Source organism: Tetrahymena thermophila (genome assembly GCF_000189635.1).
Source record: "Tetrahymena thermophila SB210 genomic scaffold scf_8254813, whole genome shotgun sequence".
Classification (NCBI taxonomy): domain Eukaryota; phylum Ciliophora; class Oligohymenophorea; order Hymenostomatida; family Tetrahymenidae; genus Tetrahymena; species Tetrahymena thermophila.
Window position 1 is genome coordinate 436,116 of NW_002476569.1, and position 17,498 is coordinate 453,613.

Below are 17,498 nucleotides of genomic sequence, written 5' to 3' on the forward strand. Positions count from 1 at the left end.
TAAGCGATTAGATTGCAATCGTTAATGTAACTAATAAAAGTTGCTCAACTGTCATCTAGCTATCTTAAATTCAAAAAGTTAAGTTAATAGTTCCTGGGTTGGTGTAAAATGATTTTCGCTTAATAATTTTAAATCAAAATTCCCTCGTGAATTATAAATGGATGGATAGGACATAATTCGCTATATAGCTTGACATTAACAGCTAAGATAAAATAATTGATTTTGAAGTTGGAAATTTTTCTGGATTAAGTAATCAGCTTTTTATTATAGTAAACCAAACACTATAGATGTATAACTATAATTATAGTCTTGAGACGTATGATTAATTGAAATAAACACTTTCTCTAAATTTTCCTTTTTAATCTTTAAAAAAAATGCCTATTTTACAATAAAATTAAACATTTGAATCTTAGATGCTTTTTGAAATTGCTTTTTTTTCTAAATCCTCAATTCAGATAATTGCTAAAGACTTAGTTAATCCACTTTCTTTAAATAAAAAAATAATAAAAAATTATAATTTACCTTTCCCCACTCCTATAAGTCAAGTAAATTAATTAATCTAAATTTTTTCTCCACCCATTCTAACTTCTTGCCACTAAAATGGGGATTTTATCTTTTACGATACTTCTCGTCCAACAAGAATTCAGTTGATATAGCGAAAAAACTTTAACAATCAAGCTTGTATGCAAATGGATAGATTTTACAATAATAAAATAATAGCACTGACTGGTTCATAGGTTCTTTTAATTGACCCCTCTCAATAGATAGTAAACACTTCTTTAAATAATTTAACTAATATTATTTAAATCACATCAAATTATGATAAGCTGGCAATCAATTATAATAATTGCATATAAATTTTATCAACAGAATTTATAAGCATATTCGTTTAATGTTCAAATGATTTTTCTAGTAACAATCTAAATATAGCACTTAATAACGACTTGAAACTTATCACTCAAAAAATATAAGCCATTTTCGTCTATCAATTAAATTTAACAGATTAATCCGCTTCTTTAGTTTACTCTCTATTGCAAACAAGCAATATCTAGTTAATTAACTTCTTTAAATAATTCAGTTCAGATTAAAGTAATATACTTAATAGCTATGTAATTGAAGAGATAGCAATATTTGACTCTCTATCCAATTTAAGTTTTTATAACATTTCTCTTTTGCAAACCTGCTCATCCTTTAATCTGAAGGTTAAAAGTATTTTATAATTAAAAAGAGTTTTAAATGATAACAATGCTTACTTTATTTCAGGAATAGATATTTTAAGTGGTTTGTATGACATGATTTTCATTTTAAAAAATAGTAATCAACAATTCCTAGTAAATTCAGCTTCAATTAAACCATCAATCGAATAACCTTTTAAAAAAATAAATGGAAAAGGAAATGCTTTTTATCATTTTAAATTTGAGTTTAATTTAAATTTTTTTAGTCTTCTTAAAGAATATGAAATTGATCCTAAAAGAAACATCACATACATATCAGGACACGATTATCTTGCTGGTGACTATGCAACATATCCATTAAATAATATTGAGTCTGGTTCCTCAACTCTTTTATGCATATATGGTTCTTAATCAGGTTTAATTTATATTGCTAAACTCAACCAATATAGATATACAGAAATATCAACAAAGAATATGTTATCTACATCTGATGCCAGTGACGTAATTATAGAAATTATTTAAAGCGCTTATCTTGGAGTTTATTTTGTTAGAACTGCTAAAAAAATTACTTCCTTTAATTTATTTACAAATGATTTTATAGAAGAATTAACTCCAACAATACCTACAGGTCAATCTTTTTCATAAATTAGCTTAGTATAAGGAACACTTAGTGTTATTTGCTGGAATTAGAAATAAGTTCTTTTAATAAACTACGAGTCCGCTTCTTCCTAAAAATACTACTTCAGTAACATGAGTTAAATAAATGGGTGGCTATATGATTCCATCTAAAATGTTTTCTATATCTATGGTTCAAGTTTTTCAAAGCTTGATACTTCTTTCAAAGTTTTGAATTCATATTTTCAATTAAACTTAACAGCAGTTTAATTTCTTCAATGCCAAATGGCAAATGATTTAATAGTATGCAGCGTTTCTTTAAATTCGTTTGTAATTATGAATAAAACTTCTCAAGATAATTCTTAAATCTAAATCGTCTAGGTAAATGGATTTACCAGTTAATTTTAAATATTTATTGACTAGTAATATTAGAATATTTTCTTATTTTCTAGCATAATATCAATTTATAATTTCAATGGGATTTTTAATAAAACTTATTCACTAAAAACTCAATTTACTTCTTGCAGTATCTAACAAGGATTCTTACTATTTTCATCATAATAATGTAAAATTTTATTAAATTAATTATTCTTTTTATTTAAATAAAAATGATTGTAAAAATATTATCTTTTAAATTTTTAATTATAAAATTTTGAAAATTGAATTATAACTAATGAAAGAATTTAAAAAATTCAATTTAATTTAATTTTAGAATTCATAGTTTCTATTATATAAAATAATCTAAAAATTCAAAATATTTATAAATTAACTTTAAAACCTAGTTATTTACTTTATTTACAGAGATACTTTGTAACTTAGATAAGATTTCATTTCAGGACCTTCAGGATTAAATATAATAAATTATATTTATGTGGATTATTTACAGCAAATAATATTATATGCTAACTAGTACTAGTTTGCTTAAATATATATTTATGATGCTTAGACACTTTAAAACACAGCAAAAATGAATGGACCTTTTGCTTAAAATCAGTTGGGATATGTTGTGTAAATGTATTTTGATCCAAGTACAACAACACTTTTATACCTTGATACTTAAGGAAACTTATATGTTATGCATCCTAATGCAGTAAATTCTGTTTAAAGTAATTACAAAATAACTGAAATAATTGATAGAAGCGAATAATTAGTTAGCTTTACTTTTGATAAAGTTACCAATAACCTCATAGTTTATAGTACTAGAGCAGTTTACTAAATAAATTATAGTACAGCAGGGGATTAATATGAAGCTTAATTGAATGAACCAGCTAATTTATTTGCACCTATACCAATGAATTCTCAACTCTTAGATTTTTTGATTTTTAATGCTGATAATACAATTTTTAGATACTCAAAATTCCACATAAGTTACGAAACAGTTTTGGAGGGTTCATAAATTGTTGATATCATGTATAATTAGTAATCTGATATATTAATTATAGCTTAAAAAAATGCAGTATTATTTTACTAGTAATATTAATACTCAAAAGATAATCAATAAATTTCTAATATTTTTAGTATCTAAGAAATACAATTTAACAAATTCATCCTTTCTAATGTCTATCTAACTCTTGATAAAAAAGTAATTCATTGTGACATAAAAACTGGTTTAATAATTAGAATTTTTTAGTTATAATCTTCAGTATTAGTAACTTATTTCTAATCAAATAATAATTAAGATTTAATCTTCTTAGGATTAAGCGATGGTTAGGTTTTGTAATATAACTTAAGTGATTAAAGTTTATTTTACTATCCAGTTACTGATGCTAGTTTTAATACTTCTATAATTACTATTATTGTAGATGAATCAAAAAAACCATTGCTGCAAGCTTTTTTTATCTCTAATGGAGGGATTTTAATGCAAATTGATTTTGTTGCAAAAAAAATAATTTCTAAAATAAATCTAATAAATTTAGTTAATGAAGATAGTTCAATACAGCTAGTAGATTTTTTGGTAGACCTGGTGTTCTCTAGATACATATTTTTCTTTGATGGATAAAAAAAAGTCTATGTTTGGAACTATTAAACCAATAAACAAGAAGATTACCTAGCATTAACAAACAACTATGGAAATAAAATTACTTTAATATAAGGATAATTTGTGATAACTTCTTGCAGATTCCAGTTGAACATATACAGCCTCTAACAAAAGATTAAATTACTAACAATCATTTAGAAACACTTTCTAGTTGATTTTATTACAAACTTCTAGATTATTGAAAATAATATTATAATTATTTTCTTTTCATTAAAATACGAACTTTTTTTGCTTAGTAATAATCAGAATAGTTTAATATCATAAAAATAATTCAATTATCCAAAGTTGTTGGGTTATATTTATAACTAATCTAATAAATTTTTAAAAATATATGGATTACATTAAGGAGGAGTTTTTGAAGATAATTATAGCCTATCTATTTATAATTAAGATTAAACCCTGTCTGAGTGCTCTATTGTATTGACTAATAATGATGTGTAATAAGTAAAACAACAGATATCAAATGTAGTTCCAAAACAAACTGCCGTCAATTAAATATAAGGATTAACAACTTAAAATTAAGCTAACTGGGTAAACTTAATCTTTTTAGAAATAAATAACCAATAATTTATGAATGTAATTTAATTTATTTCTTAAAATTAGATCTCTAACTCATAATATATATTTTCTCCACAAACTGGTACTTAAAACAACCTTTAACTATAAAACAACACATTTTCTCTATTCCAATAGCAAACTCTATAAATATTTAACTATAACTTTGTTTTCAGTAACAAAAATAATTAATCAATCTAGCTTACTCTAAATTAGAATACTCAGTAAGTTATTTGGTAAAATATAAGCATAGTTAATTAATGCATAGATAATGTAAACATCTAGATTGCTAATATTTAACAAGTAATTTTATAATCAATAAAATTATCATAATTAAAACTGTGCAATTAATCAATAAATTAGAATTAATCTTCCACTTTGTTTAGTTTCTAAAACGTATCGAAAATTATTATTTATGACTTGGACATCTCATAAAATAGTTTCCTTTAAAAGACTCAATATATTTTCTTTGATTTTAAGTAAATAGATAATATTTTTATTGATGGAATAAATGCTAAAATGAATACAAATATAACAAACTTTTTTTCTTTTACACAAATCTAGAAAGTTACTATCTAAAACTCCAAAATTTTGCAAAATACAAATGAAAATTCATAAGCAAACAAGATGAGGTTGTTAGAATAAATAGAATCTTTAGAAAATACTTCTGTTTTTAATTTCTTTGGATGCTAACTTATTTCTATTTCCAATTCTTTATTTTTATAAAACTAATAAATATCAATTATTAACTTATTAAATCAATATTTTCTTAATAATAAGCTTACCACATTTTATAATGACTAAGTCTAATTAAATTAATTGAATTTTACTTCAAACATAATGGAAAATTCATATCTTATAATGATTCAAAATACTTTTATTGTATTAAATCAAATAAATTATTAAAACAATTAAGGAAGCTTCTAACTAAGCCAATAATAAACGATCTCAATATAAAGTTCAAATTTTTCTTTTAATTAAGCATAAAATGGTGGAGCACTTTCTTTTATAGGAATATAGTAGTCAGTTAGTTTTATTCAATCATAATTTATTGGAAATTATGCTACAAGCAGCGGTGGAGCTTTATTCTTAGCAGATATCGGTAATTGCTAAATTATTTTTGACTAAAATTCAAAAGTGAGTAAGAACAAGGCTTTGATAGGAGGTGGATTAAGAATCATTCAAAGTAATTCGCTAAATTTGTAATTTCCTAAAAATTTTCCTTTTAAAAAAAATATTTTCTAAAACGAAGCAGAAATATATGGGAATGATTCGACGACTTACCCTTAATAGCTTTAATTATAGAATGTATAAGGTTAAAATAAATAAAATATGTATTAATTTAACTTTTAAGAAAGTAAAAATTTTATTCCTTAAGCATATTAATCTTAATTTTCAAGATATGCTCATATAAAAGATTTTTAGAGTGGAGGTTAGCTTATTTTAAGAATTTTTGTTTTAGATAACTATAATCGTACTCTTTCTTTTTCTTAAGAAAAACTTCTTGGTGAACAATATCCAAGTGATATTTAGCAAGAATTGAAAGATATTTATATCAGTATAAATAACTTAGATGTACAGCTTAGTTAGTTAATTGGATAAAGGATATTAGATTACAACTAGTATAATAGTACTAGTTATGCTTTCGAATTAACAAGTTTACAAGTTTTAGCAGGGCTCTAATCAACTTAATTATTTGTTATAAGTTCTAGCATTTATACTAAATCAGAAGAATCATATCCTGTATTACTTTCTATTTACTTCAGATAATGCTAACTAGGAGAAATAATATAATCTGTTACAAATGATATACTGATATGTAAATACTGCTAAGAATAGACATACTCACTTATTGATCCTCAAGTTTTATTTAAATAGTAATTAGATCAAAGTAATTTAATAAAAAATGAATGTAATATGTGCCCACCTTCTGCTTCTAGTTGTTAAGGAGCCTCTATTAATCTTAAAAATGGATACTGGAGATCAAATAATTTTACTGATTAAATACTACCTTGTGATCCTTAAATTGGTTCGTGTAAGGGCGAAGATCCTAACAGTATAAATTATTGTTCTAATGGCTACATAGGCCCTCTATGTTAGTAGTGTGATATAACAGGAGAAATTTGGTAAGGAGTTCGTTATCAAGAAGCAATTATGAAAGGTTTCTGTGAAAAATGTGCAGGAATCTATTTTTAGTATGCTTTCCTTTTCATAAAGTTTAGCATAATGATATTATACTTTTTTTTAAGCATGTTTGTTTTCTTAAAGTAGTTTAGATTTACTTAAGCTTGTTATTATTTAAGAATTTTGAAAATTTTACCAATCTACAAAAATTCTATCAATGATTACTCTGGATTTCAAATTAAGATTATCATCAATTTCTACTAGCTGTCCTCTATTCTGTTTCCCAACTCATAATTTATTCCAATTTATTTAAGCTTTTTGAATAATTTTATAGGCCAAACAAATAGATAATTATCTTTAGGATTAGATTGTGTAATGCATACTAAATTAATTGAGTAATTTGGTAAAGTAATCGTTTAAGAAGTAATTCAATTCCTAATTCCTTAATTAGTTCTTATCCTAGCATTTATTATTCTTTTATCGTTATAATACCTTAGCTACAGTAAAATAAAATCTTACCATTATTTTATGATCTTTCATACACATTTTATTTTCTTTTAAGTTGGATAAATATAATACTTTACCAAATCTCTAACCTGCACATAAATAGGTAATTAACTTTATCATCCCTACGATCTCAGAATTTAATGCTATGATGCTGATACTTTAAAATTTAACTATCCATTTTCTATAACTATTCTTTTATTTAGAACATTCTTACCATTATTAGTATTATATAATATTAAAAAAAATAAAAATAAACTAAATGAATGCAAAATAAAGTACAAATATGGATACTACTACGAAGAGTATACAAGAGAGTACTATTATTGGGAATTTATTAGAACTTACCTTAAAATATTACTTATCTATATTAACACTATTATCTATCCATATTATTAATTTACTTCTTTAGTTAGCTCTTTAATAATAATTGGCTTATATCTTAAAGTAGTTTAATAAAGGAATCCATTTTTTTCAAAAACTCTCTAATAAAGTGAAATCTTATGTTACTTGTTAATACTCATAAAGTTATTTTTATCAGTATTCAAACTCGATATCAATAAATCTATAATTTTTGCTGATATGATCTAATTTGTTATTGATTATTCATTCTTTTCTTACTGCTTCATTTCCATTTTGCTCTTAAAAATCAAGAGTAAAAGTTCTAAATTAGGAATGTTTTTGATGAAGTTGATTTAAAAAATATTTCCCAAAAAATGCTATGAAAGCTTATAGAATAATATCTCTTATAGAACATTCTAACTTTGGAGACTTGTTTATAAAAATCTAACTGTGATTACAAAATTTAAACCTGAATTATATTCAGATATTTCTCAGTTAAATATGTCTAAAAAATAACTGAGTCGATTTACTAAGAAAAAAAAATGTAATAATTTATTTATTATTTTTATTGATTTATTTTAATTTTTTTTAATTACTGTAAAGCATAGGTATCGAAAAAAATATTAGGCTTAGAATAAACTAACACATTCGAGGATAAAAGTTTAACAGGAGGAAGTCCATTTATTAGTTATTTTAATTAAAATGTATCATTTTTTAAGAACCAATAACATACTGCAAGTCCTACGAATTTGTTATCAAATTCAATATACTAAACTAAATTAAGTACTTTTTAGTAAATAAAAAGCATGAATAAATAACAATCAAACAAATAAGAAGTATTTAACTTGTCTGAGATTTCATGAGTGATTTGCAAAATTTTTTTTTCAGGCTATATTTTATATTTAGCTATTAATTGCTAATAGATTTAAATAAAATATTATCAATAAAATCCTTTTAGGAATTGTAAAAATTAAAAGCAAATTTTCAAGAATTCTTCGTTATTAAAAATATGATTACATTTAAATCAAAAATAGAATTTATAATATTTTTTTTGTAAAAATTGCGGCCAGATAGATATATTTTTAATGTTTTTGTTTGGTTGAATTATAAATGAAAAATTAATCTTTTCTTTCTGTTTTATATTTATTCTGTATTAGCAATTTAATTAAAATTTTGAAACTAATATCTGAAATATACATATTTATTTAAATATAAAATAAACTCTTATTTATTCTATTTAAAAAATAAATAAATTTACATCTTGTTAAAATATACGCTATTATATTATTTCTTTTGAAGTAAATAGTTTTTTATTTTAGATTTATGAGTTTTATATTAAGTTTTTTAAGATTATTCTTAAAATTAAATAATGCTTTTTCATTATTAGCAAAAACCATCTTCAAATCTATGTTTATTTATATTTCAAAATAATGATGATTTTCTAAATTCAATGCTATTCAATAATCATTTACAAAAACAAAAAAATATTAACATTTTTTATAGTTAACAGATAATTAAAATAGGTAAACTAGAAGTAAAAAGTCAATGAAAAAATCTATTTTTTTAATTTTATCAATATTTGTGCTAAAAGGATTTACTCAATGCAGTGATGGCTGTAATTAGTGTAAAAAATTAGAATATGAAGATCAATATAATTGTAATTAGTGTAAAGAAGGATACAATTTAGATTATGCACATAATATTTGCATTTATTAGTAATGTTCAGCCAATCTATATTATCAGTAAGAATTATTTGAAGAAAATAAAAATTAGAGCTGTTTATCTATTTGTGAACCTTTGTTTTATGGAGATCCTCAATCAAATACTTGCAAAGAAATACATTAATGTTCTACTTTATTTTCTACTAGCCAAAATATTTAAAACCCAGGTATTCCAACTGATTTTTTTATTTATTAGCAAATGTATTATGTTGCTTTTAATTAAGGCTACCTTTCAGTGTATGATAGAAAAGATATGTATCTTATTAAAAATTTAAGATATCTTAGTAACGATTTGAACATTATAAATATAGATGGAATAATTATTGCTTTTGGATCATCTTAATCTGTTTACATTTGGGATATTATTAATGAAAGTAGAACTTAGATAAAATAATCAAATCTTATTTAAATAAATGAATAGACATAGGCAACTTAATATAAGGATTAATATATAATAATCTTCAATACAAATCAATCTATTTCAGAATTCTAAATTATTTATGATAAATACAATTAAATATAATTTGTTTCTTCCTCTATTTAAATTAACTAAGATAATTAATTTGTTAAAATTGTCAATGATTATATATTTGTAGCGAGTTCCTCTACCCTTATGATTTACTAAGTTTCCCTACAAATTAAAAATTAAACATTTAACTATAACTTTACTTTGGTTTGCTTTTATGAAGGAAATTTACAAAATGTCTTGGATTCACCTTAAAAAGATCTCTACTTCTCAATTTACAAGGATACAATTTAGTCTATAAATTTAAAAAATAATAGTTGCTTGACTGTTTTCTAGCAACCTTAAATATCAAAAGTCAAAATAATTAGCTAAGAAATTTCATTAAATAATTTAAATTTGATTATACTATTAAAATCTTCATTTATTTTTTACTAATGGATGGAAAACTCTATGAAAAGTATAAATTTGCAAAATATTAATTCTAACTAAATTTTAGATTTTGAAGTAGGAAATTTTTCAGGAAATAGAAATGAGCTAATTATATTAGCAAATTAAACAATAAGCCTCTTTAATCTTAACTTTAATTAATATAGCACTCTCTCACAAAATCTGCAGTTGTAGCTTTAATCATCATCAATAAAAAAGATACAAACTTTAGAAAGTACCTCCAGTTTGGAATCATAGACTCAATACGAATTAGTATTTTTTTAACCAACAAAAATTTAAGTATTTTACAGAAGTCATATCTAATAGAATTATTTAGATACTAAAATTATTGAAAATTTCTAACTACCTTTTCTTACAACAATCAGTTAAGTGAACGCACTTATAAAAGTTTTTTCACCTCCCATACTTATTTCTTGTCTTTAAAATGGTGATTTTCTATTTTATGATGCTTCAAAATCTACAAGCCTTGAATTAATTTCAAGAAAAAATTTTAATTAATAAACCTGTCTGTAGCTAGATAGATTTTTTAATAATAATATAGTTGCAGTAACTAATTAATAGCTTCTATTAATAGACCCTACTTCATAGATTGTTTTAAATGAAGTAAAATATTCAACAAATATTACTTAAATGACTTTAAATTATGATAAACTTGCAACATTATACTAAGATTGTATCCAAATTTTCTCTAATGAATTGATAAGCTTATTTAATACTTGCTCTAATGAGTTTTCAAGCAATAATCTAAAAATAGTTTTAAATAATGATTTAAAAATAATTACATACAAGTAGTAAGAGATATCAATCTATTAGATAAATTTAGTTGATCAATCCACAAAATTAGTTTCATCGATAAAATCAATAAATAAAATTGTCTATTTTGATTTTGTTAAAGTATTTAATTAAGATTTAGATTAAATTATGAACACATTTACAATAGATGAAATATTATTTTATGATAGCTTAAATAACTTTAACATTTATAATATTAAACTTAATTAAACATTAGTGAAATCTAACATTAATATTTAACAAATAAGTGAAACAAAAAGAGTTATAAATGATTAAGATATTTACTTTATATTAGGCTACTAAGATATCAACAGTAGCAAAAAAAATTTAATTTGTATTTCCAAAAATAATAATTTTTTTTATTAACTTGATAGTAGCGGCTTATCATATGGTTTAATGAACCCAGTAAAAATTGTAAGTTAATCAGGATTTATTTTTTACTATGTTAGAGTTATAGTTAATTTAAATATATTTTCTGTTATAAATGAGTTTTAAATAGATATTAGCAGAAATATTACCTATAAATCTGGAATTGATTATCTAGTTGATAATGTCTAAAATTTACCTTAAGCAGTTTTTCTTAATTAAAATATTGATCTATATAATTTTAAAAGTTATTTTGGATCTTAAGGTGGACTAGTTTTTGTTGCTTAACTGTAATCAAATAGATATATATCAATATCTACGGTTAATATGCTTTCTTCTACAGATGCTTCTGACTAAATTTTAGAAATTATTTAAAGCCCTTACATAGGATATTTTTTTGTAAGAACATCTCTATAAATAACTTCATTTAATTTGTTCACAAATGAATTTATAGAGGTACTTAAACCAAAAAATTCGGATGATTTACCCTTTTAAAAATTTAGTTTAATTGAAGATATATTTAGCATAGTTTGTTGGAATTTAAATTAACTTCTTTTAGTTAATTATGGTACTATACCTCCATAAAAATTCTACTATTAAAGTTTAAATAAAATAAATGGATGGTTATATGATCCTATCTATAATTTATTTTATATTTACGGAATTGGAATTGTAGCGCTTGAAACACAATTTGTTAATTTGAATTAAAATTTTGATGAATCTCTATCGAAATTAGAATTTATAGAATGCAAACTAATAAAATAGTTATTAATATGCAGTCTTTCATCCAGTTAATTTATTTTAATCAATTAAAACACTTAAAATAATCCAAAAATATCTATAATTTAAGTAAACGGATATCAAAACTAGTTTTAAATATTTGTTGATGAACAATTTTAAAATATTTTCTTACTTGGAAATCAAATTTAAGTTTATTCTTTTAATGGAGTTTTAATTACTGTTTTTACTTTTGACATATCTTCAGAGGTTTTTGGTTATTGCAGCTTCTAATCGAATTTAGTATCCATCAAATCATAGTACAGTAATATTTTAGTTAATTATTCTTTTGAAAAATAATCCCATATTATTTAGTATTTAAACAATAATATAATACATAAAAATGGAATCTTTAGTTTAAAATAATAAAATGATTTTAGATTTTAGAGATTTTACATATTTATTCAGTAAAAAACCATGAAATTAAATATTTAAAAAAATTTCATTATTTTTGATTTTAAAATGCTTTTTAGATTATGATATTTATTAAAAGATTAAAATTTGTTAAATGTTTTTTTTTTTATTAATAAGGTATACGTTTTATTTAGAGAGATACTTTGGCAGTTAATTAGAATTATATTTAAAGTCCATCTGGATTTTATTTGTAAAAATTTATTTACGTAGATTACCTTGATTTATTAATATTATACACAAGCTCTTCACTATTTGCATAGATTTATGTTTACGACATTAAGACTTTATAAAATATTGGAAAAATAAATTGTATTGTATAAAGCTAAGTTGGATAGGTTTTATAAATGTATTATGATTATAGTTCAACATCAATTGCTTTTTTGGATTCTGAAGGAAATTTTAGTATTTATTAGTTATTTTTAGAAGACTCTTATTTAAATAATTTTAAAATTTCTGAGGTTTTTGATAGAAATGAGATTTTAGTTGGTTTTAGTTATGAAAACATTACAAACAATATTTTGATTTATAGCACTAATTCTGTTTATTAAATTAATTACAGTTAGACAGGTTATTAATTTGAAGAATAGACAAAAGAATCATCTAATTTGTTTGCTTCGATACCTATCGATTCATTAAATTAAGAATTTTTAACATTTAATGAAGATAATACAGTATTAAGATATTCTTAATATAATATTTGCTTTGAATTCTTATTAGAAGGATCTTAAATTGTTGATATTGCATATAACTCTTAAATTGATGTTTTAATTTTTGCATTAACTGATCAGATATTATTTTATTAGTAATATTAATATACAAAGAACAATAACTAAATACCTAAAATATTAAGTATATAGTAAGTGTAATTTCACAGATTTATAACATCAAATGTGTATCTTACGTTTGATAAAAAGATTATTCATGCAGATATTTAGACAGGTCAAATCATTTAAATTATTTAATTATAGTCCTAAGTTTTAGTGACTCATTTTTAGACTAATAAAAACTAAGATATAATTTTTTTGGGGCTAAGTTCTAGCTAAGTTTTATAAATCAACTTAAATGATTAAAGCTTATAATACTATAGTATTTCAAGATTTAATATTCTATATACTTCTGTTATTAATATAGTTTAAGATGTAAATTCTTTGTAGGCTTACTTTGGTACTAATGGTGGAGTACTAATAAAAGTTGACATTAATTAAAAAAAAGTAATATCAGAAATTAATTTAATTAATTTAGTTAAAGAGGATTAATCCGCTTAATTAGCAGACTTTATTATAGATGTTATATTTTCTAGATATATTTTCTTTTTTGATGGATAAAAAAAAGTTTATGTATGGAACTTCTCAACAAACTAGTAGGAATAATATCTTATTTTAACAAATAATTAAGGAAATAAACTAAAATTAATAGACAACCAATATATAATTACTTCTTGTAGATTTCAGCTGAATATCTATAGTCTTTAATAATATATTACACTACTGGCAATAATAAAATCTAATTTTTCAAATGACTAAGTAACAGATTATTAAGTAATAAGTAGCAATATTGTAATAGTATTTTATTATTTATCATATGAAGTTTATCTGCTTATTGAAAAACAAAATATTTTGATATCTTAATAGAATTTAAATTTATCAAGGTATTTAGGATTTGCTTATGACCAATCTAATGATTTTTTGAAGGTTTATGGCTTACATTAATCTGGAATATTCGAACATAATTACAGCTTATCCCTTTATAGAAAAAATAATTAAAATATATCATAGTGTTCTTTAGTGCTATCCAATAAAGATATTTTCAAATTAATACAATAAATATCTTACATTACACCAAAATAATCTATTTAATATGGTTATTATGGAATATCAACAATAAATTAAGCTAATTGGACAAACTTAATTTACCTATAAACATAAGATGACCAATTTGAACCTATACTTTTATAGTTATCTTCAAATTTATTGACTAACTCAGAGTTTATTTTTTCTCCTTAAACAGCTTCCTAAAAAGAAATTAAAATTTATAATGATACATTTTATTTCTTTTTGTAATAGAGCTTGAAAATTTTTAATTATAATTTTATATTTGATAGAAGTGATTAGTAAATTTAGGTTAGATTTAATTAAAATTTACTAAAATTAGTTTGGTAAAATATAACAATATCAAATTAATAAATCTGTGATATTAACATTTTATTCTAGAATATTTAATAAGTTACGATTTAATCAATCAAGTTATCATAATTAACAATATGCAATATTACTAACAATTAAAATTAAAAATTATCGCTTTTTAGTTTTACCAATATATCCTAAGTATACTTATATGACTTAGATATATTATCAAACTAGCTTTCATAAAATATTAGAATCGTTTTATTTAACTTTACAAACATTAATAATATTTTTATTGATGGAGTGAATATAAAAAACAATATTAACTTGTCTACGTTCTTTTAATTCACATAAATAAAGAATATTACAATTTAAAATATAAACGTTTAAGATAATACTAATACACAACAAATCTAAAAAAGAACATTAGTTTAAATAGATTATTTAGAGAATACTTCAGTCTTTAATTTTTTTGGTTGCTAATTAATTCTCATTAAAAGTTCATATTTTAGCTAAAATTTTTAGATGATGATTATTTATTCAATTAACTAATATTAATAAAATAATATTCTTGCTTCATTGTTTGATGATACAATTGATATTTTAGATGTAAATTTTAGCGAAAACGTTCTAGAAAGTAAATATCTTTTATTTATACAGAACTCTTTTATTCAGTTAATTAACATCACTTGTGAATTTAATTAAGGAGGATTTGCTTTAAGCTAATCTGAATAAATAAAAATTGAAAATTGCTAATTTTCAGATAACAAATCATAAAATGGGGGTGCTATTTCTTTTTTAGGAATTTAGGAGAAAGTTTAATTTATTAACTCTTTATTTAAGAAAAATTAAGCTGTGAGTAGTGGAGGAGCATTTTTATTTGTAGATATAGGTAATTGTGAGATATTATTTGATTCTAAAACAAAATTAATTTAAAATAAAGCTATGATTGGAGGAGGTTTAAGGATAATTATAAATATCACTAATTTTTTGTAAATTCCTAATACTTTCCCTTTTTATTAAAATGTATATTAAAATTAAGCAGAAATTTATGGAAACGATGCTACAACTTACCCCTAATAACTAGTTATATAAAATGCAAATAATAATTACCAATAAAATTCATATTAATTTAAATTTTATGAAAGCTAAAATAATATTCCATAAATGTATCAACAAGAATACTCAAGATATGTTGATATTAAGGAATTTTAGAGTGGCGGATAGCTTGATTTAAGAATTTATATTTTGGATAATTATAATCGTTATATTTCTTTTTAATTAGATAAATTGCTTTAAAGTTAATATCCGATTGAAGTACAGGAAGAATTAAAAAATATTTAGATCAGCGTAAATAATTTAAACATAGAAGCAACCTAATTAATAGGTGAAAGAATAATTGATTATAACTAATATAATTCTAGTGGATTAGTATTTGAGTTAACAGGGCTGTAAATCTTAGGAACTTTGTAAACAGTTTAACTTTTTTCTATCAGCTCAAGTGTATATACATTTCCAAATAAATAAAAACCAATTTTCTTATCAATATAATTTAGAAAATGCTAGCTAGGAGAAATTATTTAATAAATTACTAAGAAGATAGTAATATGTAAGTATTGTTCTGAAACTACTTACTCATTAAATGATCCAGAAGCTTTATACGATTAAAGTTTAAAATATGGAATTAAAAATTAATGTAACAATTGTCCTTCTTCTGCTTTATAGTGCTATGGATAATTTATTATGCTTAAAAATGGTTATTGGAGATCAAATAATTTGACTGATGAAATAGTTGCATGCGATATTTAAATAGATTCTTGCTAAGCTGAAAATCCTAATAATATTGACTATTGTTCTGTTGGATATTTAGGCCCTCTATGTTAATAATGTGATACAACAGGAGCAATATGGAAAGGAACTCGCTATCAAGAATCAATGATTTAAGGAGTTTGCAAAGAATGCGCTAGTACTTACCTATAGCTCTTATACATTTTACTTAAATTAAGTGTGCTTATACTATATTTTTATTTTAATATGTACGTCTTCTTAAAGTAATTTAAATTTTCTTAAACTTGCTACTATATGAGAGCATTAAAAATAATACCATTAAACTAAAATGATATAACTGATTAATCTGGATTTCAGATAAAAACAATTATTAGTTATTATCAGATATCTTCAATGCTGTTTCCTAAATTTTCACTTATACCTCTGCGCTTAAATTTAATTAATAGCATCTTGGGTCAACCAAACAAATAAATAGCATTAGGTATAGATTGTTTAATAAAAGCTGAATACATAGACCAATTAGGAATAATTATTGTTTAAGAAATAATTTAAATTTTAATACCTCAAGTGATTCTCATCATAATATGTTTAATACTTTTTATGATATAAGTTTTTACTTACACTAGAATTAGGTCATATCATTATCATGTGATCTTTCATGTTCATAATATCTTTTTTTAAATAATTTAAATATAATATTTCTTAAAATCCTTATCATGTACTTAAATTGGAAGCCAGCAATATAATCCATATGATTTAAGAGTAAAATGTGATGATATTAACACTATAAAAGTCAGTTACCCAATATCTGTGTCGATATTATTATATAAAATATTTTTCCCTATACTTATTCTCTTAAATATTAGAAAAAATAAATCTAAATTGAATGAATGCAATACAAAATATAAATATGGATATTATTATGAAGAATATAAAAAAGAATACTATTACTGGGAATTTATAAGAACTTATTTGAAAATAATTCTTCTTTGCATTTATATGATAGTATAGCCATACTTATAATAAACTTCTATTTTTATGATTTAAGTAATAATAGCTACCTATATTAAAATACTTTAGCAAGTAAATCCTTTTTTATCAAAAACTACTTAGAATAGTGAGATAATATGCTACACATTAATATCTATAAAGTTATTCTTTCAAATGATCTCATTTGATACTAAAAATTTTTAGATTTTAGCTTAAATCTTTTAGATTGCTATTGATTTTTCTTTTTTAACATTTTCATTA

General features: G+C 22.3%; 7 protein-coding genes across 7 annotated transcripts in view; 6 read left to right on the top strand and 1 right to left on the bottom strand. All coding sequences in view use genetic code 6, as the record gives it.

The window, feature by feature from the left end:
* Window positions 1-1,292: 1,292 nt before the first annotated feature.
* On the top strand, window positions 1,293-1,929 carry TTHERM_000364289 (hypothetical protein; the record flags this gene model as incomplete). The annotated part of the gene is made up of 2 exons (XM_012795467.1): window positions 1,293-1,676; window positions 1,777-1,929. The coding sequence occupies 2 exons, from the start codon at window positions 1,293-1,295 to the stop codon at window positions 1,927-1,929; spliced, it is 537 nt and encodes a 178-aa protein (XP_012650921.1).
* Window positions 1,930-2,000: 71 nt separating this feature from the next.
* On the top strand, window positions 2,001-3,365 carry TTHERM_00364290 (hypothetical protein; the record flags this gene model as incomplete). Its single annotated transcript, XM_001007441.2, has 3 exons — window positions 2,001-2,355; window positions 2,573-3,246; window positions 3,309-3,365. Exons 1-3 carry the CDS (start codon window positions 2,076-2,078, stop codon window positions 3,363-3,365), a joined length of 1,011 nt encoding a protein of 336 aa, XP_001007441.2. The 5' UTR covers window positions 2,001-2,075.
* Window positions 3,366-5,223: 1,858 nt separating this feature from the next.
* TTHERM_000364298 (transmembrane protein, putative) lies at window positions 5,224-7,039 on the top strand (the record flags this gene model as incomplete). Its single annotated transcript, XM_012795468.1, has 2 exons — window positions 5,224-6,910; window positions 7,005-7,039. 2 exons carry the CDS (start codon window positions 5,224-5,226, stop codon window positions 7,037-7,039), a joined length of 1,722 nt encoding a protein of 573 aa, XP_012650922.1.
* Window positions 7,040-7,695: 656 nt separating this feature from the next.
* Window positions 7,696-8,216, top strand: TTHERM_000364299 (hypothetical protein; the record flags this gene model as incomplete). The annotated part of the gene is made up of 2 exons (XM_012795469.1): window positions 7,696-7,897; window positions 7,957-8,216. 2 exons carry the CDS (start codon window positions 7,696-7,698, stop codon window positions 8,214-8,216), a joined length of 462 nt encoding a protein of 153 aa, XP_012650923.1.
* A 682-nt stretch (window positions 8,217-8,898) lies between these two features.
* Window positions 8,899-11,179, top strand: TTHERM_00364300 (hypothetical protein; the record flags this gene model as incomplete). The annotated part of the gene is made up of 2 exons (XM_001007442.1): window positions 8,899-11,092; window positions 11,154-11,179. The coding sequence occupies 2 exons, from the start codon at window positions 8,899-8,901 to the stop codon at window positions 11,177-11,179; spliced, it is 2,220 nt and encodes a 739-aa protein (XP_001007442.1).
* Window positions 11,180-14,984: 3,805 nt separating this feature from the next.
* TTHERM_00364310 (transmembrane protein, putative) lies at window positions 14,985-16,899 on the top strand (the record flags this gene model as incomplete). Its single annotated transcript, XM_001007443.2, has 5 exons — window positions 14,985-15,096; window positions 15,166-15,351; window positions 15,403-15,910; window positions 16,016-16,425; window positions 16,874-16,899. 5 exons carry the CDS (start codon window positions 14,985-14,987, stop codon window positions 16,897-16,899), a joined length of 1,242 nt encoding a protein of 413 aa, XP_001007443.2.
* A 508-nt stretch (window positions 16,900-17,407) lies between these two features.
* The window catches only part of TTHERM_00364320 (hypothetical protein), a gene marked incomplete at both ends in the record, with an annotated part of 653 nt that continues 562 nt past the window's right edge, over window positions 17,408-17,498 (bottom strand). Inside the window, one exon of the mRNA XM_001007444.3 lies at window positions 17,408-17,498. This exon is cut by the window's right edge and continues 115 nt beyond it. Within this exon, the coding sequence (XP_001007444.3) occupies window positions 17,408-17,498 (91 nt within the window).